At 42.3% G+C, this 23993-nt stretch overlaps 2 protein-coding genes across 2 annotated transcripts in view; both read right to left on the minus strand.

Moving 5' to 3' along the window:
• LOC145410367 (frequenin-1) overlaps positions 1 to 4064 on the minus strand; it is a 31130-nt gene extending 27066 nt beyond the window's left edge. Inside the window, exon 1 of the mRNA XM_080280522.1 lies at positions 4001 to 4064. Coding sequence (XP_080136648.1) covers positions 4001 to 4064 — 64 coding nt within the window. The remainder of the gene's footprint in view (positions 1 to 4000) is intronic.
• A 10127-nt stretch (positions 4065 to 14191) lies between these two features.
• LOC145410678 (U-scoloptoxin(01)-Er1a-like) lies at positions 14192 to 18849 on the minus strand. Its single transcript, XM_080280794.1, has 3 exons — positions 18799 to 18849; positions 15196 to 15345; positions 14192 to 14374 (listed from the first exon to the last, which is right to left on the minus strand). The coding sequence occupies exons 1-3, from the start codon at positions 18847 to 18849 to the stop codon at positions 14192 to 14194; spliced, it is 384 nt and encodes a 127-aa protein (XP_080136920.1).
• Positions 18850 to 23993: the final 5144 nt, after the last annotated feature.

Here is a 23993-nt window from a genome sequence, read left to right on the forward strand (position 1 = left end):
TTACATAAATCCTTCCAATATCACCATACTCTGCATAAAGCTCCCTAACACCTTTTCCTAAGTGATTTATTTTGTTTATTACACCTTACTGTCCTCTTCTGTGTTACATAAATCCTTCCAATATCACCATACTCTGCATAAAGCTCCCTAACACCTTTTCCTAAGTGATTTATTTTGTTTATTACACCTTACTGTCCTCTTCTGTGTTACATAAATCCTTCCAATATCACCATACTCTGCATAAAGCTCCCTAACACCTTTTCCTAAGTGAATTATTTTGTTTATTACACCTTACTGTCCTCTTCTGTGTTACATAAATCCTTCCAATATCACCATACTCTGCATAAAGCTCCTTAACACCTTTTCCTAAGTGAATTATTTTGTTTATTACACCTTACTGTCCTCTTCTGTGTTACATAAATCCTTCCAATATCACCATACTCTGCATAAAGCTCCCTAACACCTTTTCCTAAGTGATTTATTTTTGGCTTTGAGTTTGGGAGAGAGAGAGAGAGAGAGAGAGAGAGAGAGAGAGAGTATACTCCAAAACTTGATACTACTACTACTACTACTAGTACTACTACTACTACAACTGCTACCATTACTGCTACTTCCACTACTACTACTACCACTACTACTGTTTTATTTTTTACCTGAGCATCTTTCTCTCTCTCTCTCTCTCTCTCTCTCTCTCTCAGCTTGACATTTTGAGTTGATTCAACATACCAGCTGTTGCATCGATAGAGAGAGAGAGAGAGAGAGAGAGAGAGAGAGAGAGAGAGAGAGAGAGAGAGAGAGAGAGAGAGAGAGAGAGAGAGAGAGAGAATTTTATGATGATGATAAATGATGATTATTATTATTATGTAAGAAGGCATGGATGAGGGAAACTGTGCCTGCAGAGTGGAAAAAGGCTGTGATTGTACCCCTGTGCAAAAGTAAAGGTGAGCGAAGTGAGTGCAAGAATTATTGTGGCATAAGTTTATTGAGTGTGGTAGGGAAGGTATATGGAAGAATTATTATAGAGAAAGTAAGAGAGATATCAGAAGTCCTAGTGAGTGCAAGAATTATCGTGGCATAAGTTTATTGAGTGTGGTAGGGAAGGTATATGGAAGAATTATTATAGAGAAAGTAAGAGAGATATCAGAAGTCCTAGTGAGTGATGAACAGGGTGGCTTTAGGAGTGGCAGAGGATGTGTGGATCAAATATTTGTAGTGAGACAGATAGCAGAGAAGGCTTGTGAGAAGGACCATAAGGTGTTTATGGCATTCATGGATCTGGAAAAAGCATATGACAAAGTAGACAGAGAAGGATTGTGGAAAGTTTTGTGCAGGTATGGTGTAGATGGTAAGCTGCTGGGTGCCATCAAGAGTTTTTATGATGGTAGTGAAGCATGTGTAAGGGTTAATGGGCATGTATGGTGTAGATGGTAAGCTGCTAGGTGCCGTCAAGAGTTTTTATGATGGTAGTGAAGCATGTGTAAGGGTTAATGGGCATCTAAGTGAATGGTTCACGATCGGTGTGGGCGTGCGACAAGGTTGTGTGATGTCCCCATGGTTGTTCAATATATATATGGATGGGGTGATGAGAGAAGTAAAAACACGAGTAATGGAGAGAGGGATGGCATTGGTAATGAATGGTGATGGATGGAATATCTCAAATTTGTTGTATGCTGATGATGCAGTACTGCTTGCAAGTACCGGACAAGAACTTGGTAGGCTAGTGCAGAGTTTTGCTGATGTCTGTGAGCGTCGTGCCTTGAGAGTAAATGTAGAAAAGAGTAAAGTGATGGTTATTGAGAGAGAAGGTGACTCCCAGTGTGATGTTACAGTGAATGGAGAGAGACTGGAATTGGTGAGAGTGTTCAAATACCTGGGTACAGTGATAGAAAAGAGAGGAAAATGTGCAAAGGAAGTGGAGAGTAGAGTGACACAAGGAAGGAAAGTAGCTGGTGCAATGAAGGCCTTGATAAGAAACAGAGGCTTGAGTGTTGCAGCTGCACGAGGCTTACATGAAGGAGTGTTAGTGCCAACTTTAACATATGGATGTGAGACTATGGTGTGGCATGAAAATGAAAAGTCAAGAGTGAGAGCAGTGGAGATGTGACTGCTGAGGAATGTATGTGGAGTACAGAGGGTGGATAGGATACGAAATAATGTGATTCGTGAAAGATGTGGAGTGAGGAAGTGGAGATGGGACTGCTGAGGAATGTATGTGGAGTACAGAGGGTGGATAGGATACGAAATAATGTGATTTGTGAAAGATGTGGAGTGAGGAAGTCTGAGGACACCAGAATGGAAGAGAGTGTACTGAGATGGTATGGTCATGTGGAGAGAATGGATAACAATAGAGTGGTGAAAAAGGTATATCTGAGCGAATTTGAAGGAGGGAGGAGGCGAGGTAGGCCAAGGAGAAGATGGAGGGAAATGGTGTATGAGTGTGTGAGGAAGAGAGGTATGGAAGTCGGTGAGGCTAGGGAACTGACAGGAGATCGAGCTGGCTGGATGAATCTGAAGGAGGGAGGAGGCGAGGTAGGCCAAGGAGAAGGTGGAGAGATATGGCGGATGAGTGTGTGAGGAAGAGAGGTATGGAAGTCGGTGAGGCTAGGGATCGAGCTGGCTGGATGAATGTTGTGAGGAGAAGTGCATGATCAGGGATTTGGCACCCCTTTTTAACGTGGCAGCGTCTGGACTGACTCTATTTGATACGTTTATGTGAAGCTACAGAACGTGGTGAATGTTTTTGGTGTATCAGATAGAGCCAGGATTCCGGGGGCTTGAATGATGAGTGAATGGAAGCGTGGCCCATTGACTCTATCGGATACGTTTATGTGAAGCTACAGAACGTGGTGAATGTTTTTGGTGTATCAGATAGAGCCAGGATTCCGGGGGCTTGAATGATGAGTGAATGGAAGCGTGGCCCATTGACTCTATCGGATACGTTTATGTGAAGCTACAGAACGTGGTGAATGTTTCTGGTGTATCAGATAGAGCCAGGATTCCGGGGGCTGGAATGATGAGTGAATGGAAGCGTGGCCCATTGACTCTATCGGATACGTTTATGTGAAGGTACAGAACGTGGTGAATGTTTTTGGTGTATCAGATAGAGCCAGGATTCCAGGGGCTTGAATGATGAGTGAATGGAAGTGTGGCCCATTGACTCTATCGGATACGTTTATGTGAAGCTACAGAACGTGGTGAATGTTTTTGGTGTATCAGATAGAGCCAGGATTCCGGGGGCTTGAATGATGAATGAATGGAAGTGTGGCCCATTGGATTGGGCAAACTTGGGCTGTCTGGACATTGCTACTCCTCACCCTGCCCTAGGGTGGGAAAGGAGGCCCAGATGATGATGATGATTATAAAAATTATTATTATTATTATTATTATTATTATTATTATTATCACTATCATTTTTATCAGTGTTATTATTATTATCCTTTCCTTCTTTCCTTCCTTCCCTCCCTTCCTCCCTCCTTCCTTCCTTCTCTCCCTTCCTCCCTCCTTCCTTTCTTCCCTCCCTTCCTCCCTCCCTCCTTCCTTCCTTCCCTCCCTCCCTCCCTCCCTTCTTCCTTCTTTCCTTCTCCATTCTTCCTTCCTTTCTTCTTTCCCACCTTTCACTCCCTCCCTCCCTCCTTCCTTCCCTCTCTTCATCCTCCCTTTCACTCCCTCCCTTCCCTCCTTCCATCCCTCCCTCCCTCCACCACCCCAAAAATAAACAACACCAACAACAACAGTAATAATAATAATAATAATAATAATAATAAAAATGATAATAATAATAATAATAATAATAATAATAATAATAAAATAATAATAATAATAATAATAATAATAATAATAATAAAAATGATAATAATAAAAATAATAATAATAATAATAATTCAATCCTGATTTCCCTCCCTCCTCCCTCCTCCACCACCTCCAAAATAAAATAAATAAATAATAATAATAATAATAATAATAATAATAATAATAATAATAATACTAATGCAGTACTTACAATAGGTCTCCTCACACAGCTTTTGAATGGTCTCTTGTTTAAGTTTTGAGTTTTTCTTGCCCATTTTGACCGTTGGAGGGGTTGGTATGGAGAGAAAATGTGGAGAGGCTCTTGGAGGGAAGGAGGGAGGCGGAGGGAGGGAGGGAGGGAAGGAGGGAATGCGGAGGAGAGGTGGAGGGAGGGGAGGGAGGGAGCTGAAGGCTTATCTATTTCCTATTTCCATTCTCTCGTCTCTCCAAGGTCTCACAGTCTCCCCAGTTTGCCTCCAAGATGGCTTCCTGTCTCTCCAAGTCTCTCTCCCTCCTTCAAAAGGGTCTCCCTGGAATATCCGTTATTTCCGTTACGCTGCTGTGGTTTTTTTGAATGTTTGAATCAGTCCGCCATCTTTGTTTTCAACCACACTCTGCTTCAACGGTTTTTCTGTTCTTTTTGACTCTCTCTCAGACACTGTCGCCAAAATAGTTCCATGGATTTTTGAGTTTATCCCAAAAAGTCAAAATTCTTCCATCGCCTTACCAAAAATCTTATAAATAATCCCGTAACTTCATTTTGATCCGTTGGGAAATATTTTTGATTTTGAAATGCCTGCTGGTGGTGGAGGGAAAATTTTAATAGGACATCTGGTGAGGGATTACAGTCTGTGTTTATCAGAGACGAAGTGGGAGTATGAGGGGTTAGTATAAGGGATTTAGGCACCTTCCCGCGTCTGTCAGCGAGCGGAGGTGTGACCCTTCCCCTGCGATGTCTGAGGGGCGACTGAGCTCTCCCCAGTGCCACTGTGCCAGCACCAGTGCCGGAAATACCGCTAACCTAGCCATCAAAACCCGCTAGATCATCGCTAACTACAAAAACCTCCAGAAAATCGCTAGAAAAGGGGCTAGAGGATTGAAAATATCGCTAAACTTAATAAAAACCGCTAATATAACTTTGAATTTCTTGCCGTTATGGGTTAAAAATTCCGCTAAGGTAACATCTTTCGACCTAGCGAGGAAAAAACGCTAAATTGGCAACGCTATTTTTGGCCCAACACCCTTACGTGGATGCCAGAGGTTGCCAACGCCAGCCACGAACCCCCCAGTCAAAATTTTAAACCCCATACACACCAACCTCACTCCAAACGGTTTATTATCAATCTGTTCATTCATTTATGATTTATTTGAGCTGATGGTGGGGTTAATTTGGGGTTAACTGGTTTATATAGGGATTCTGAGAAGGGGTAGACTGAGAATGACATGGTTCCTACCCTTTTCCGTGGTGGCTGGGTGGTTAGCGCCTTTGACTGCGAAGCTGGCGACCTGTTAGCGTCAGAGTTCGAATCCTGGTGCGGGCAGGTGATGTTTACTGGACTCAGGTGTGTAGATGAAATGAGTAGCTTCTTGGATAACGTTAAGGGAGAGTAATTGCCTTGTACAGTAAGATAATTGATACAAAACACCCGCCACAGTCCCAAAGGCCTAAAGATGAGCACAATGTCCAACCGTCCCATGGCTCCTACCCCCCCCACCCCACACCCCTCTCTTAGCTCTCTCTCCTCCCTCCTCCCCCTCCCCCTCCCCCCTCATTTCATTCATCCCTTTCTCTCTCTCCCTCTCTCTCTCTCTCTCTCTCTCTCTCTTTCCCTCCCCCCTCCCTCCCTTTCTCCTCTCTCTCTCTCTCTCTCTCTCTCTCTCTCTCTCTCTTTCCCTCCCCCCTCCCTCCCTTTCTCTCTCTCTCTCTCTCTCTCTCTCTCTCTCTCTCTCCTTCCCCCCTCCCTTTCTCTTTTACCTCTCTCTCTCTCTCTCTCTCTCTCTCTCTTTAATGAATCAATACTCCTTCCTTAGAATGAAGGAGGGAGGGAAGGAGGGAGGGAGGGAGTGAAGGAGGGAGGGAGGGAGGAAAGGAGGGAGTGAAGGAGGGAGGGAGGGAGGGAAGGAGGGAGGGAGGGAGGGAAGGAGGGAGGGAGGGAGGGAGGGAGGGAGGGTGGGTGGGAGGGAGGGAAGGAGGGAGGGAGGGAAGGAGGGAGGGAGGGAAGGAGGGAGGGAGGGAAGGAGGAAGTGAAAGAGGGAGGGAAGGAGGGTGGGAGGGAGTGAAGGAAGGAGTGAGGAAGTGAAGGAGGGAGGGAGGGAGTGAAGAAAGGAAGGAGTAAAAGAGGGAGGGAGGGAAGGATTGAGGGAGGGAAGAAGGGAGTGAAGGAGGGAGGGAGGGAGGGAAGGAGGGAGTGAAGGATGGAAAGAGTGAAGGAGGGAGGGAGGGAGGGAGGAAGGATGGTGGGAGGGAGTGAAGGAGGGAGAGAGGGAGGGAGTGAAGGAGGGAGGGAGGGAGGGAGGGAGTATGGAGGCGTTTGGCATCCTGTACTACTGCAATGGTGGGCTCAATATTCTCTCTCCTCCCTCCCTCCCTCCTTCCCTCCCTCCCTTTCCTCCCTCCTCCCTCCCTCCCTCCCTCCCTTTCTTTCAAATTCCTTTCCAAATAATTCTGGAGTAGATTAATTTACATCTATTCTTGTCTTCCGCGTCTCCTTGGTTACTAGTCAAAGAATCTCATGGACTAGTGTAAGAAATTTAAAAGAAAGAATGGAGAGGAATTTTCGTCTCTCTCTCTCTCTCTCTCTCTCTCTCTCAATATCTATCAATGTATCTATCTGTTGCAGAGTTGGCGTTATCTTGAGAGTGTCATGGACTTAACTACTACTACTACTACCACAGCCACTACCACTACTACTACTACTACTGCTACTACTACCACAGCTACTACTATTACTACTAGTACTGTGACAAGGAATCGGTGAGCTAAAGTGAATTTCATTATTATTATTATTATTATTGTTATTATTATTATTATTATTATTATTATTATTATTATTGTTGTTGTTGTTGTTGTTGTTGTGGACATAGTGCAACATGCGGACGCGAGTGTACACCGTGCCTAATAACACTTCCGTCATTCATCCTTTTATGTAACTTTATATTCAACTTCAATTAAATAACAGTAATTTTGTAAGGCTTCTATTGACCTCTGTAGCTTCGAAAAATATTCCATCTTCAAACAGACAGCTTATACCGCGGGCAGTTTGAAAATGTAAATATATATGTGTGAAGGAGTGTTGTGGTGTGGATGTGGATGTGGTAGGAAGCGTTAGGAGGAACACACTGAGGTGGTTTGGCCATGTGGAGAGGATGGAGGGTGTGAGACTAACGAGGAGAGTGTATGTGAGTGAGGTGGAGGGGGGAAGAGGGAGGGGAAGGCCGAGGATGAGATGGAGGGATGGGGTGGAAAGGTATATGAGAGAGGGGTGTGTGAGTTGGGAGCAGGGCAGTGAAATGGCGGGGGACAGGGTGACGTGGTGGCGATTTGTTTGTGGCCACCCCGTATAAGGGATTAAGGCGTTTGGCAATAGATAGATAGATAGATAAAATAATAAGAGGTGTAGACCACTATATGTCCACCAATGTAAAATAAGTAGCAAAGTGGAAGGTGTTAGGGCAGTCAAGAGGTGGTCAATTGTCTCATCTGTTGTTCTGCACCAACGACGAAAACAGGTCAGGAGAGGAAGCCCAAGGATGAGGGAGAAACACGTCCGGTAGTGTCTTCGTAGAACCCCATAGAGAGGAGACGCGCTGATGATGGCGTGCTTAATTGAGTGAGTGGATGGTACTGATGGGAGAGGGTCGAGAATCAGGAATTTCGTTGCCCTTTATCCTCGAGAGAGTGTAAGAGAGACTAACGAGGAGAGTGTGAGTGAGGTGGAGGGGGAGAGAGGGAGGGGAAGGCCGAGGATGAGATAGATGGAGTGGAGAGGTACATGGAAAGGGGGGGGGTGAGCTGGGAGTGGGGCAGTGAAATGGCGACGTGGAGGCGATTTGTTTGTGGCCACCCCTACAGGATTAAGGTGTCTGGCAATAGATAGTGTGTGGCAAAATTACAGCAATATTGGGTACACACACACACACACACACACACACACACACACACACACACACACACACACACACACACACACACACACACACACACACACACACACACACACACACACACACACACACACAGCAGTACAGGTTTCTAGGGTGTACATGTAAAGCTAAAGACGACGCACATGTAGCCTAGTCCTGTAACCACCACATTACAGTACAGTACTATGCAGAGGAAAACCACAGAACGAACATGTACTCACTCATGATAGTGGTAGTACATTATTTAGCATTTGTACACTGTTTAATACACTGAGGTGGTTTGGCCATGTGGAGAGGATGGAGGGTGAAAGACTGACGAGGAGAGTGTATGTGAAGGAGTGTTGTGGTGTGGATGTGGATGTGATAGGAAGCGTTATGAGGAACACACTGAGGTGGTTTGGCCATGTGGAGAGGATGGAGGGTGTGAGACTAACGAGGAGAGTGTATGTGAGTGAGGTGGAGGGGGGAAGAGGGAGGGGGAGGCCAAGGATGAGATGGAGGGATGGGGTGGAGAGGTATATGAGAGAGGGGGGTGTGAGTTGGGAGCAGGGCAGTGAAATGGCGGGGGACAGGGTGACGTGGAGGCGATTTGTTTGTGGCCACCCCGAACGGGATTGAGGCGTCTGGCAATAGATAGATAGATAGAGACATTGTTTAATAATTCGAGTTATTAACACAACTCCTCACATGAACCCTTTTGCTGTTTCCTCACATGACAATTCCCTGAGGATGTGTCTATGAACGTGACACAGCAACGTGGTGAGGCGTTGTTGACTCATGGTAGGCCTTAGGCAGGTCTTGAGCCGACGTAGAGCACTGAAGGAACGTTTCGCCTCACATGAGCTGCCCGGAGTTCAATCTATCTATCTATAGCCCGACGCCCTAATCCCGCAAAGGGTGGCCGCAGACAAAACGCCTCCAAGTTGCTCCGTCACCCACCATTTGACTACCCTCCCCCCAACTCACCCCCCCCTCCCTCATATGCCTCTCTACTCCCTCCCTCCACCTCATCCTCGGTCTACCCCTCCCTCTCCCTCCCTCCACCTCACCTACATACACCCTCTTAGTCAGTCTTTCATTCTCCATTCTCTCCACATGTCCAAACCACCTCAGTGTATTTCTCCTAATCTTCTCAACCACATCCACATCCACCCCACAACGTTCCTTCACTTCTTCATTCGTCAACCTGTCCCTCCATGTCACTCCACATCCACATCCACCCCACAACGTTCCTTCACTTCTTCATTCGTCAACCTGTCCCTCCACGTCACTCCACATCCACATCCACCCCACAACGTTCCTTCACTTCTTCATTCGTCAACCTGTCCCTCCATGTCACTCCACATCCACATCCACCCCACAACGTTCCTTCATTCATTCGTCAACCTGTCCCTCCACGTCACTCCACATCCACATCCACCCCACAACGTTCCTTCACTTCTTCATTCGTCAACCTGTCCCTCCATGTCACTCCACATCCACATCCACCCCACAACGTTCCTTCACTTCTTCATTCGTCAACCTGTCCCTCCATGTCACTCCACATCCACATCCACCCCACAACGTTCCTTCACTTCTTCATTCGTCAACCTGTCCCTCCATGTCACTCCACATCCACATCCACCCCACAACGTTCCTTCACTTCTTCATTCGTCAACCTGTCCCTCCACGAATAAAGCGCCTGGCCGGATATAATAGTAGTAATTTCACAAGACGTTCAGCTGCAGGGAACACAGGTCTGACAGCAGTGTTTCCTGTGTTGCTCCAGTGTCCAGCCTTTGAAATGTTGTCTGTATGGCTGACGTTCCAGACACAGAGAAAATTCATCAAACTCAGGATACTTTCGAACAGCATCTGTGTTCACATCGCCAGTAATCAACATGTTACTCACGTTCTTGTATTCTACTAGGTCAGAAGAAGCGAAGTATTCTTGCAAATCGGCTGATGCACAATCAATTGCTGTGAAGAATTGCACGCTGTAGTGATCCTGCGCTTTCTCATGATGGCGTCCCTGCCCATCGCCACGGCCGTACCTTCTGGGAACCTCTCGTTGGCGTGGCGGCTGCGTAGGTTCCAGCTGAAGGTCGTCACTCAAGTCTTCCGCTTGTCTGAAGATATTCGAGAACTTGTCGTCTTCCCACAAGTTTGCCAGTTCCTCCTGTACAAGTCTCACACTGCAGCATTCCATCCACGTTGGCAATGGAGCTTTGGAGTGATCTGTTCAAACACTCGAGCAGCTCCAGTAACGGTAACGCTGTGGGAAGGCCCAAAACACAATCGCCTGTTGACAGGCATCTGGATAGCCCATTAATCCTGGATGCTGTGGTGGTGCCGACCTGTGCTGTGGCATTCTGTGGGGCATCCAGTGGTTCACAACAGTTGTCCAGCATCCTGCGTGAATGGCTCTTCTTGAATCGCCTTGGGTGTGGCCAGACGGGGTACGTGGAGCCCCACAGTGTACGTACCGTGCTGAAGGCTGATGTTTTTCCAGCTCGGCCTGACACCCTGGGTATTCTGCTTTCCAGTACTTATTCTTTTAGTTTGATTCTCATTGGCTCAGGCGTCAGGGTGCATACAAGGCTGACCTAAGTAAATACACCTGCTGGGCATTAACCTCCCTTAAGCCTTGACTCAGCGGCCACTCCACCTGCCCCGCTCACCAGGGAATGACTGGCACATCACCTGACCTGCACTGCTGTACTGGAAGGGGTTTGCCATTAAGGAAGAAAAGAAAACAAAAGAAAAACGGCGTATAGTTATTCATCCTAAAAATTTTCACCTGGAAAAGTGGGGAAGGAATATGTTACTCTGTCCCCCAGGCTCCAAAAAGTGGGGGGGTCACGTGCCCCTGTCCCCCACCCAAACGAGGCCCCTGCCTGAAAGTAAAGTAATCCGCTGATAGAAAGGAACTAGGGATTTATGGTGCCAGGGTGGATTGACGGGCGACAAATCCAGGGAGAGGAAGAGATTAGGGAGGGGAGTGGAGGGTGGGAGGGAGGGAAGGAGGCAGGGCAGGGGAGGGGAGGGGAGGGAGGGAGGGATAGGAAGAGACAAGGGAGGGGAGAGAGAGAAAGAGATGGCTGCTCGTTGGAGAGAGAGATTTAGTATACACAGGAAATACGAAAAGCAGAATAGAGTCAAACTTTAACATAAACAAATGAGTTATCTGTTTATAGCCATTTTCTAATTTAAATAAGAGTTACCCATTAATTTCCTCCATTTTCTCTCAAACTGTCCCATTTTCTCTCCTTTTAAGCGCTAACTCTGGTAAATAATTTAAAATAATGAGGGTTCGGTTAATTTGGAAAACATGATTTTTTTTCGTGTTCCTTCCCCCCTCCCAAAATGGATCCGCCCCCACACACACCCATGCATCCCTCTTGTGCTCCCTGACACCTTTTCCCAAGCGATTTATTTTGTGTATTACTCCTTACTGTCCTCTTCTGTCTTAAATCCTTTCAGTATCGCCATACTCTGTGTAACGTTCCCAAACACCTTTTCCTAAGTGATTTATTTAGTTTATTACACCTTACTGTCCTCTTCTGTGTTACATAATCCTTCCAATATCACCATACTCTGCATAAAGCTCCCTAACACCTTTTCCTAAGTGATTTATTTTGTTTATTACACCTTACTGTCCTCTTCTGTGTTACATAAATCCTTCCAATATCACCATACTCTGCATAAAGCTCCCTAACACCTTTTCCTAAGTGATTTATTTTGTTTATTACACCTTACTGTCCTCTTCTGTGTTACATAAATCCTTCCAATATCACCATACTCTGCATAAAGCTCCCTAACACCTTTTCCTAAGTGATTTATTTTGTTTATTACACCTTACTGTCCTCTTCTGTGTTACATAAATCCTTCCAATATCACCATACTCTGCATAAAGCTCCCTAACACCTTTTCCTAAGTGATTTATTTTGTTTATTACACCTTACTGTCCTCTTCTGTGTTACATAAATCCTTCCAGTATCACCATACTCTGCATAAAGCTCCCTAACACCTTTTCCTAAGTGATTTATTTTGTTTATTACACCTTACTGTCCTCTTCTGTGTTACATAAATCCTTCCAGTATCACCATACTCTGCATAAAGCTCCCTAACACCTTTTCCTAAGTGATTTATTTTGTTTATTACACCTTACTGTCCTCTTCTGTGTTACATAAATCCTTCCAGTATCACCATACTCTGCATAAAGCTCCCTAACACCTTTTCCTAAGTGATTTATTTTGTTTATTACACCTTACTGTCCTCTTCTGTGTTACATAAATCCTTCCAATATCACCATACTCTGCATAAAGCTCCCTAACACCTTTTCCTAAGTGATTTATTTTGTTTATTACACCTTACTGTCCTCTTCTGTGTTACATAAATCCTTCCAATATCACCATACTCTGCATAAGGCTCCCTAACACCTTTTCCTAAGTGATTTATTTTGTTTATTACACCTTACTGTCCTCTTCTGTGTTACATAAATCCTTCCAGTATCACCATACTCTGCATAAAGCTCCCTAACACCTTTGTGTTACATAAATCCTTCCAATATCACCATACTCTGCATAAAGCTCCCTAACACCTTTTCCTAAGTGATTTATTTTGTTTATTACACCTTACTGTCCTCTTCTGTGTTACATAAATCCTTCCAGTATCACCATACTCTGCATAAAGCTCCCTAACACCTTTTCCTAAGTGATTTATTTTGTTTATTACACCTTACCGTATGCCACCCACCCTCTGTACCACAACCCTCTCCCCCACCACACACCACACCACACCACTCCACCACCACACCACACCACACCACTCCACCACCACACCACACCACACCACACCACTCCACCACCACACCACCACCACACCACACCACACCACCACCACACCACACCACTCCACCACCACACCACACCACTCCACCACCACACCACACCACACCACTCCACCACCACACCACCACCACACCACACCACACCACACCACTCCACCACCACACCACTCCACCACCACACCACACCACTCCACCACCACACCACACCACTCCACCACCACACCACACCACTCCACCACCACACCACACCACTCCACCACCACACCACACCACACCACTCCACCACCACACCACACCACACCACACCACTCCACTCCACCACCACACCACACCACACCACCACCACACCACACCACACCACACCACCACGACACCACACCACACCACACCACCACCACACCACACCACACCACACTGGGAAATTAGTAAGCTGTTAATGATATCAATTTTATTTCTCTACATCTAAGTTCTTAAAATGTCAAAAATATCTATCTCGTAAAATAGATAAAAAAATATAATGGGGTATTTGAGTGGGAAGATAGATAGATAGATAGATGGATAGATACATGTATTTGTGGTCTGTAATAATAATAATAATAATAATAATAATAATAATAATAATAATAGGAGTAATAATAATGATATTAATAATAATAATAATAATAATAGGAGTAATAATAATAATAATAATAATAATAATAACAATAATAATAGGAGTAATAATAATAATAATAATAATAATAATAGTCACTTCTTATATAAAATTACTAAATATTTATCTAATATAAATAGATAGATAGATAGATAGATAAAACATTTGAGTATTAAAGGATAAGTAAAACTGAAAATGTGTTACGTCACTGTACCTGGTAACATCCCCACCGTTTAGATAGATAGATAGGTAGGTAGATAGATAGATAGATAGATAGGTTGGTAGATAGATAGATAGGAAGGTAGATAGATAGATAGGAAGGTAGATAGATAGATAGGCAGAGAGGTAGATGGATAGATAGGTAGAAAGATAGATAGATAGATAGGTAGGTAGACAGATAGATAGAGTCGTGGTGCCTAGAGGGTTAAGTAATAGCGTATATATAATCCCTAATCGCTTACGTACCGTCACATTTACCACCTTGGTCCCTAAAAGCAGTTATAGTGTGTGGATTGGCATAATAATAATAATAATAATAATAATAATAATAATAATGTTAATAATAATAGTAGTAGTAGTAATAGTGGTAGTAATAGTGCAACTACTACTGGTACTACTACTACTACTACATCGACTACTACTACTGCTACAAATAATAATAATAATAATATAAATAATAATAATAATAAAAATAATAATAATAATAATAATAATAATAATAATAATAGCTACATAAATAAATAATAATACTCAAATTCCACCACTCCGTCGATAATTCATATATATTTTTTCAACTGTAAATCCTTGTAAATAAATTCATTGAGTTTATAAAATTCCGGGGCTCGCTGACAGTCCACATTGAACCATAAGTCACAGATAAAATATTCTTGATGGAAGAGAGTGCCGTTGGGGCAGAGGAAGGAGTCTAGCTGGCCGTTGGGTCCGCACATGTGATATACCTGTAGGATAATAATAATAATGATAATAATAATAATGATAATAATAATAATAGTAGTAGTAGCAGAAGTAGTAATATAGTAGTAGGAGTAATAATAATAATGATGAGAATTATAATAATAATAGTAATAATAATAATAGTAGTAGTAGTAGTAGAAGCAGTAATAGTTATAGTAGTAGGAGTAATAATAATAATAATAATAATAATAATAACAATAATAATAATAATAATAATAATAATAATAATAATAATAATACCACCACCACCACCACCACCACCACCACCACCACCACCACCATACCCACCACTTGGCTCCTGCAGGTGTTACTTCGAGTGTTAGGTTACTACGCTGAGTGGTAACCATATAACCATATAAGGTTAGGTTAGGCCTCCTGATGGCACGCCTGAGTTACACTTCCCGTTGCCAATAAGCCCTAGAGGTGCAGGCAGTGGTGGGGGCACAGGCAGGTCCGAATTTGCCTACATGTGGACCTCAAACCCTCATCAGTGTACCCCGCAAATGTACAGAAATCTTTATATATACATCTGTTCCGTGCCACACTATTGTATTTTGCTTTGAGGGAACTGTTTTATTAGCGGGCTCATGGCCTTTGGTTCCTTCTTCCTCGCATTAAAAATAAAACTAGGTCACCGCCATGACCTGCCTGTGTATGGGTCACACACGCCTGACACACAGACGTCTGGTGTGCCTCGGAGTGTGGCAGTGACCTTCAATGTTACGTGCCAGTGTAAGCAATCAATCAGTCAATCAACCACAACCACCATCACCACCACAACCACCACCACCACCACCACACCCACCTGACACTGTGCTTCCTGGTCTGCGTATATACCCAGCAGTTCCGGGCATTTGAATTTGAGTTCGTTGGGCACGGCAGCGTAAATCGGGTAATCCTGCCCCGCCACGCCGAAGAAGCAGTCGCCGTCAGCGTCAATATCCGTTTGTGGGCACTGATAGATAGATAGATAGATAGGTGGATGGGTAGATAGACAGATAGATAGATTGATTGATAGACTGAAGTATGGCTTAATGTGTGATAGATAATGCCAATAGATTGATAGATAGATAGATAGATAGGTGGATGGGTAGATAGATTGGTAGATAGACAGATAGATTGATTGATTGATAGACTGAGGTATGGCTTAATGTGTGGTAGATAATGCCAATATATAAATAGATAGATAGATAGATAGATAGATGGATATAGATAGATAGATGGATAGACTGGTAGATAGATAGACAGATATATGATTGATAGACTAATATATGGCTTAATGTGTGATAGATAATGCCAATAGATAGATAGATAGACTGGTAGATAGGTAGCCAGATAGATAGATAGACAGATAGATTGATACACTAATATATGGCTTAATATGTGATAGATAATGCCGATAGATAGATAGATAGATAGACAGATAGATAGATAGATGTGGCTTAATGTGATAATAATAATAGATAGATAGATAGATTTACTGATGTATTGACATAATATTGACATAGATAGATGGTGTGTGTGTGTGTGTAGCCTATGTGTGTGTGTGTGTGTGTATAAGATAGATATAAAAGCTTCATCAATAGATAGGTATAACAATGCCAATCGATAGATAAAAATAGATAAACTTACCTCAACTCTCTCTCTATACCTCTTCTCCCCGATCACCACAACTACCACCATCACTACCACTATCAGCGCTGAAAAGTAGATAGATAGATAATAGACTGGTAGATTCATTGATAGATACATTGATAGATAGATAGACTGATAGATTGATAGATAGATTGATGGATAGTTAAATCGATTGAGTTAAATAGATGATCTCTCTCTCTCTCTCTCTCTCCTGTTCATGTTTATTATTATTATTGTTGTTATTATTATTATTATTATTGTTGCTGTTGAGTCTTCTTTTCTTCTCATTTTTATTATTATTATTATTTTGCTGCTGCTGCACCTCCTCCTCCTCCTCCTCCCACTACTACTGTCACTATATACCGTAGTACCACATTTTACCTTAATAATAATAATAATAATAATAATAATGATAATTGTACAGGTAGTAATGGTAATTAATAATAATATACCAATATTAAAAGAATATTAAAATACAAACAAACAATATCTCACCTTTTGACATCATGGCTGAGTTGAGTATACTTATAAAAATACAAATAAATTAATTCCACAGCATGTATCACACCACCACGAATGCTCAAGGGTGACTGAGAGTGAGAGTGAAGGACTGAAGGGCCTGAAAGTATTATCCGTGTTGACCGACCTGAATTATCGTACACACCATCCATAACGAACGTGCAGTGGAACTCTAATTTCGAATATAAACCGATTACTATTATTGCAGTGATTTATTTGAATTTTGATTAGTAGTATCATATATTTAAATTTATTGAAATGCCCCGGAAAACTTTGAATTATTGTTACTGAAGGTGGTTGGGTTTATCGTACATATATGGTGGTTATCGTACATCAGACGATCATGTTTCAAAATTGTTTTACTTTTCATAATTTGATCGTTCTCTCCTTCTCATTCTCTCCTCCTCGATCTCTCTTACTCTCCTTATTAGTTACATTGTATGGAGAGCTTGAAATATCTCTAAAATATATATTGTTAGATTTTTTTTTAAATTACGATGCCAGTGTACGATAACGAAATCGAAATTTTTTGTGGTGATAGAATTGCGAGTTCTAGGTCAAGGTGGACTTTCTCTCTCCACCCTTCCCTGCCCCTCCACCTTCACCTCCACCCCCTCCCTCCTCCTCCACCCCTCCACCTCCCTCCCTTCCACCGCATTCCGCCCACGTTTACATGTTCTTCACCACACCCTGTTAGTTATCATATCTTTCAAGAGAGAGAGAGAGAGAGAGAGAGAGAGAGTCATAATAATAATAATAATAATAATAGTAGTAGTAGTAGTAGTAGTAGTAGCAGTAGAAGTACCAATTACTACTACTACTACTACTACTATTGCATTCTGACTTTCAACAGACAATTATTTATTTATATTTTTCCAAGTTATTTTATTCATATGATTTAAAAATTTAAGAAAGAAGTTTTTTTTCTTGTTTAAGTATATCTGGTAGGTGGGGGCGCTCACCATCCACTCACTCGATGTAGTGCTGCTCTCGGATGTCTGCCCTGTCCTCTCCTCCATCCTTCTTTCCTTCCATCCTCTTCTGTCTTTCTTTCCTTCATTCTTTCCTCTTCCTTCTGCCTGTGGGTGACTTTACACTCCCTCTTCTGTCTTTCTTTCCTTCATTCTTTCCTCTTCCTTCTGCCTGTGGGTGACTCTACACTCCCTCTTCTGTCTTTCTTTCCTTCATTCTTTCCTCTTCCTTCTGCCTGTGGGTGACTTTACACTCCCTCTTCTGTCTTTCTTTCCTTCATTCTTTCCTCTTCCTTCTGCCTGTGGGTGACTTTACACTCCCTCTTCTGTCTTTCTTTCCTTCATTCTTTCCTCTTCCTTCTGCCTGTGGGTGACTTTACACTCCCTCTTCTGTCTTTCTTTCCTTCATTCTTTCCTCTTCCTTCTGCCTGTGGGTCACTTTACACTCCCTCTTCTGTCTTTCTTTCCTTCATTCTTTCCTCTTCCTTCTGCCTGTGGGTCACTTTACACTCCCTCTTCTGTCTTTCTTTCCTTCATTCTTTCCTCTTCCTTCTGCCTGTGGGTCACTTTACACTCCCTCTTCTGTCTTTCTTTCCTTCATTCTTTCCTCTTCCTTCTGCCTGTGGGTAACTTTACACTCCCTCTTCTGTCTTTCCTTCATTCTTTCCTCTTCCTTCTGCCTGTGGGTGACTTTACACTCCCTCTTCTGTCTGTCTTTCCTTCATTCTTTCCTCTTCCTTCTGCCTGTGGGTGACTTTACACTGAGTGACAAGCCAAATGGTTTCCTGTACACCAGGAAACGATGTAGTACGTTGGGTGGTAACCATATAACCAAATTATGGCGCCTGGTGGTTTAGTGGGTAATTAAGGTGCTCCAATCGGATTGAACCGGTGCATGTTTATATCCAAGGGATGGTTGGGGTTTATTGCTCATGTAATGCCACTCAGGGATGAGTGAGGCTGGTCACTCTCATCTTAAATGTCAGGACCAACTTGCCTAGCCCCGGCCTCCTACGCTCCTCATGGGGCAACACAGGATTGGATGATGGATGGATGGATTAATTACTTCTCTGTAATATCAATGTGTATCATGCATCACTTCATTTCCTACACCCACACCAGCAGACTGAGCCATGTTATCAGTGTCTATCCTGCATAATTTATTCATTTCCTACACCCACTGCCACACCCACACCCACACCAGGAGACTGAGCCATGTTATCAGTGTCTATCCTGCATCATTTATTCATTTCCTACACCCACTGCCACACCCACGCCCACACCAGCACACTGAGCCGTGCCCGGAACACAAAAGGCACCGCTAGATGAGGCATAGCAATAGATTAACACGAGAATATTATGCCAGTAACGAAGAAGTGCTATAGAAATTAGGGATAGAACCGTAGCATTGTTTTTTCTGCGACTTAAATGCAACAGATTAAATTAGGATGCTAGTCACGAAGAAGAGCAATGCCAAGTTAAAGGAGAGAGTGTAAGTATTGTCAAGGTGGAACAGATTTCTCTCTCTCTCTCTCTCTCTCTCACACACACATACGCACACACACACACACACACACACACACACACACACACACACACACACACACACACACACACACACTGCTCGCTGGCGCAGTGGTAACGTTCTCGCTTGCCATCTGGTAGACGGGAGTTCGCGCCTCGCTCAGGTTGTGAAAAGTTTCACTGACGAAGTGGGTGGTCACTGTCCCCCTTGAGCAAGGGGACGGGTGTGTGCGTGTGTGAAGGTCACAGCCTTGCCCTTAGATCGGACTATATGAGCTCTCAGCTCCCTTCCGGGAGGGTAAAAGCTGACGATCACGACCATCAAGTGATCCTGACCGACCCGGTGAATTACACACACACACACACGCACACACTCTCTCTCTCTCTCTCTCTCTCTCTCTCACACACACACACACACACACACACACACACACTCTCTCTCTCTCTCACACACACACACACACACAAAGGAGGAGGAATTATAATATTAACTAAGAAAAATCTAAAAGTCAAGGATATAAACCTAGATATACCATCACAAGTAGAACTGATTGCAGTAGAGATCGACACATCTGAAGGTAAAGTAATTGTAGCCAATTTGTACATGCCACCCAGATCAAACACATGGGAAAGAGTCGAATATGAGGACCTGGCAGAGAGTACAATTCAGAGTATAAGATCCTTTCTACATAAAATGGAAGAGAAATCGGAAAGAATTATACTAACTGGGGACTTCAATACAAATATAAATTGGAATACTCTAGATATAAATAGCCAAGAAAGCTGTTGGGACCAAAAGCTCCTGGATCTCGTACAAGAGTTTTTCTTAACGCAACATGTGAGGGAAACCACCAGAAAAAGAGGACTTGATGTACCTTCAGTGCTAGATCTAATATTTACTAGGCAAGAAAATGACATTGACAGTTTAATATATCACCCTCCACTCGGCAAAAGCGATCATGCAGTACTAAATTATAACTTCAGGATAGCATATGACATAGTAAACAGCAATGACAGTTACAAAAAGAGCCTAAACTATAAAAAGGGAAATTATCAAGACCTAAAGAAGTATTTCTTAGAAGTTGATTGGGAAAATGAGCTTAGAGGACAAGATTTAAATGCTGTATATAAAAAATTTTGTGAATTTTATGAAATAGGAGTCCAGAAGTACATCCCACAGCACAAAGAAGCAGATAAGAAAATACAGAAATGGTTCAATACAGAATGTAAAAAATCAAAAGAAAGAAGAGATTTGTTGTGGAATAGATACAGAAGACACAATAGTGAAAGGGCGTATAATAATTACAAACAGGCAAGAAACGACTATACAAGAATAAGGAGGGAAGCCCAAAAACAGTTTGAGGAGGATATAATCAATAAAAGTAGTGATCAACCAAAGCTGTTTTACAGTTATATCAGAAGCAAAACTAAAGTAAAAGATATAATACAATCCATTACGGACGAGGGAATCACTTATACACAAGAGAAAGATATTTGTGAAGCACTAAATTAGAATTTCCAATTAGTTTTTACAGAAGAAAAAAATTTTGAGAGGGACTATGTGGAACACGCATGTCCACACCTACTACCAGATATACAAATAGCAGAAAAAGTAATACAGGAGGAGTTAAGTAGATTAGACAGAGGAAAAGCAAGTGGTCCTGATGAAATTTCATGTTGGGTGTTACGAGAATGTGCAAAGGAGTTAAGTAAACCATTATTTTTAATTTTCAAGAAATCCTTGAGTCAAGGTAAACTACCTGATATTTGGAAAAATGCAAATATTGTCCCCTTATTCAAGAAAGGAAATAGACAAAATCCACTCAACTACCGACCAGTATCACTGACCAGTGTTGTAAGCAAGGTATTAGAAAAACTTATAAGAAAAGCTTGGGTAAATCATCTAGAAGAACACAGTATGATAACAGAAAGACAGTTTGGTTTCAGAAAAGGAAAATCATGTGTTACTAATCTGTTGAGCTACTATGACAGAGTAACAAACACAATACAGGAAAGAGAAGGATGGGTGGACGAGTATCTATTTAGATTTCAAGAAAGCTTTTGACACAGTACCACACCAAAGACTTTTATGGAAGCTGTACCATCAAGGAGGAATTCGAGGCAAACTGTTTTGTTGGATGCAAGACTTTCTCATAAAAAGAGAAATGAGGACAGTACTAAGAGGAAACTACTCATCATGGAAAGAAGTGACTAGTGGAGTACCACAGGGTTCGGTGCTGGCACCAATCATGTTTTTAGTGTACATAAATGATATAAACAGTAACACTGGAAATGAGAGCTATCTGAATATGTTTGCAGATGATGCAAAAATACAAAGGAGAATTACTAGCACAGACTCTTGTAGGGAGCTACAAGAAGAATTAAATAAACTTCATGAATGGAGTAGTACAAGGCAAATGGAATTCAATGTGGACAAGTGTCATGTAATCAAGTTTGGTAAAAGTGGAAAAAGACCTGATTGGGATTATAAGTTAGGAAATAAAACCCTATACACATCAGAAAGAGAGAAAGACCTAGGTGTGATTATCAATAACAGACTATCTCCGGCTGACCACATCAGCGAGAAGGTACGGAACATGTATACACTGCTTGCAAATATGAGAATAGCATTCACATACATAAATGAAGACATGCTAAGAAGGATAATAACATCATTCATTAGACCAACCCTGAAATATGCATCAGTAGTCTGGAGTCCTCATCTCAAAAAGCACATAGACAAGATTGAAAAAGTTCAAAGGGCCGCTACAAGATGGATACCAAGCTTAAGGGACCTAAGCTACGAAGAAAGACTAAATAAACTGAATCTACCAACACTACAGGAGAGAAGGAAAAGAGGTGACATGATAATGCTATATAAGTGCATATCAGGGAAGGAGAATTCATTCATTCATTCATTGCCAGACGCCATGTATCCCAAACGGGGTGGCCAAGGGCTTAGAGTTAATTGTTTTACAGGGAGGGGCACTAATCCTCCACCAACCCCACTTGACAAAATAGACATAAATGATTACTTAACATATGGAGAAGCATCAGCAAGAGGACACTGCAAAAAACTGCATAAGAAGAGAGGTGATAAAGACGTAAGGAAATTCAGTTTCCCAAACAGAGCAATTGATCAATGGAATGCACTACCGAATGAAATAGTGTGTGCCAAAACAATTCACAAATTTAAGGATATGTACGATAAATATGGTTTAAGACACGGGACAGTACGAGCTGGACTCATTCCTGTAAAGATACAATTAGGTAAGAACAATTAGGTAAGAACACACACACACTCTCTCTCTCTCTCTCTCTCTCTCTCTCTCAGACACACACACACACACACACACACACACACACACACACACACACACACAGTATTTACCAAGACACGAGGTTCAGGTGAGAGTTGATTTGACTAGTAACCAAGGAGACTCATTCCTTCCCCAACAAAATCCAATACCCCTTTCACCTCAGTTGATGACCAGGTGTATTCAGATTGGAGGGTAAATTTGACTAATAACCAAGGAGACTCATTCCTACCTCATAACAAAGATCCGTAACCTTTTTCAGCTCAGTTGATGGCCAAGTGTAGTCTGATTGGAGGGTAAATTTGACTAGTAACCAAGGAGACAATTTGGATAATATTTAAAACTTCTTCCGCGTCAATTGTTTCTTCCGCAGTCAGATTCTTTCCGTGTCAAGGCCGTATGGCGTTTGCAATCTATTTTACTCAATAAACTCCATTTTAGAGTCACCCGGCGTTCATAATGAGTGTATTTAACATTTAGTATTATTTTGCAGCGTGCAGGGAATACGTGGATAGCATTAGATCTTTTGTTAGTTTATATTTACGAAAGAAATGTAAACAGATTAAGGATAATAGTTTCTTGGCTTGTTCAAATATCTACATTGCAGCGACTAATTCTCCTATTGATATATAATCTGTTGAATTCTCGTATTGATATATATTGTGTTGTTTATAGTATATTTTAGCTAATAATAGTTATGTATATTGCTTGAAAATCTTTTGTTACTAGACTTTCAACGATAACAATCCCGGAAAAACTATATACATTCTCAAATTCAGAATAGTAATAATTTCTAGAGTTGCTCAAAATTCGACATGCCTTTAACATATTTCCCTACTTGAAAAAATAACTGATATTTATTGGTAATTTGGGAAGGAAATAATAATGGTATAACTGTTTTTTACTCTATAATAAATTTGCGTCCCGAATCCAGGACAAGACCACAGCCACCTTGCTATACGTAAACAAGAACTGGGCTTCGTTATTTAATTCCATTTTTACGCTATTAATTTGCTATATAAAGGTAAGGTAATAATACACACATAGTCCCACTTAATTGTATATAATAATTTTAAGATATTTTGTTAGTTATTGATGTGTAATTTCGAAAAATGAGCGTTTTTGTACCAAGGCCGTGACTGAACTTAGAGGAATCATTTTATATTCCTGCCAAAATTGGATTATTTTGGCTAAGTGACGGTAAAAAATTGACCCCCATTAATAATTTTGAACCGAACTGGAAATATTTGAGTATTTTAATGGCGGTAGAAACAGATTTAGCTCAGGGAGGTGATGGCCAAGGGATTTTACTTAGGAAAGGAGGCACCTTTGCTGAGTTTCATTTACGAGGCCATGTGGAGAGGATGGAGAGTGAGAGACTGACGAGGAGAGTGTATGTGAGAGGGAGAGGGAGGCCAAGGATGAGGTGGAGGGATGGAGTGGAGAGTGAGAGACTGATGAGGAGAGTGTATGTAAGATGGAGAGGGAGGCCAAGGATGAGGTGGAGGGATGAAGTGGAGAGGATGGAGGGTGAGAGACTGATGAGGAGAGTGTGAGTGAGGTGGAGGGGGGAGAGGGAAGGGGAGGCCAAGGATGAGGTGGAGGGATGGAGTGGAGAGGTATATGAGAGAGGGGGA

Source organism: Coenobita brevimanus, chromosome 10 (genome assembly GCF_032717465.1).
Source record: "Coenobita brevimanus isolate Jiangsu-jjx chromosome 10, ASM3271746v2, whole genome shotgun sequence".
Taxonomy (NCBI): Eukaryota; Metazoa; Arthropoda; class Malacostraca; order Decapoda; family Coenobitidae; genus Coenobita; species Coenobita brevimanus.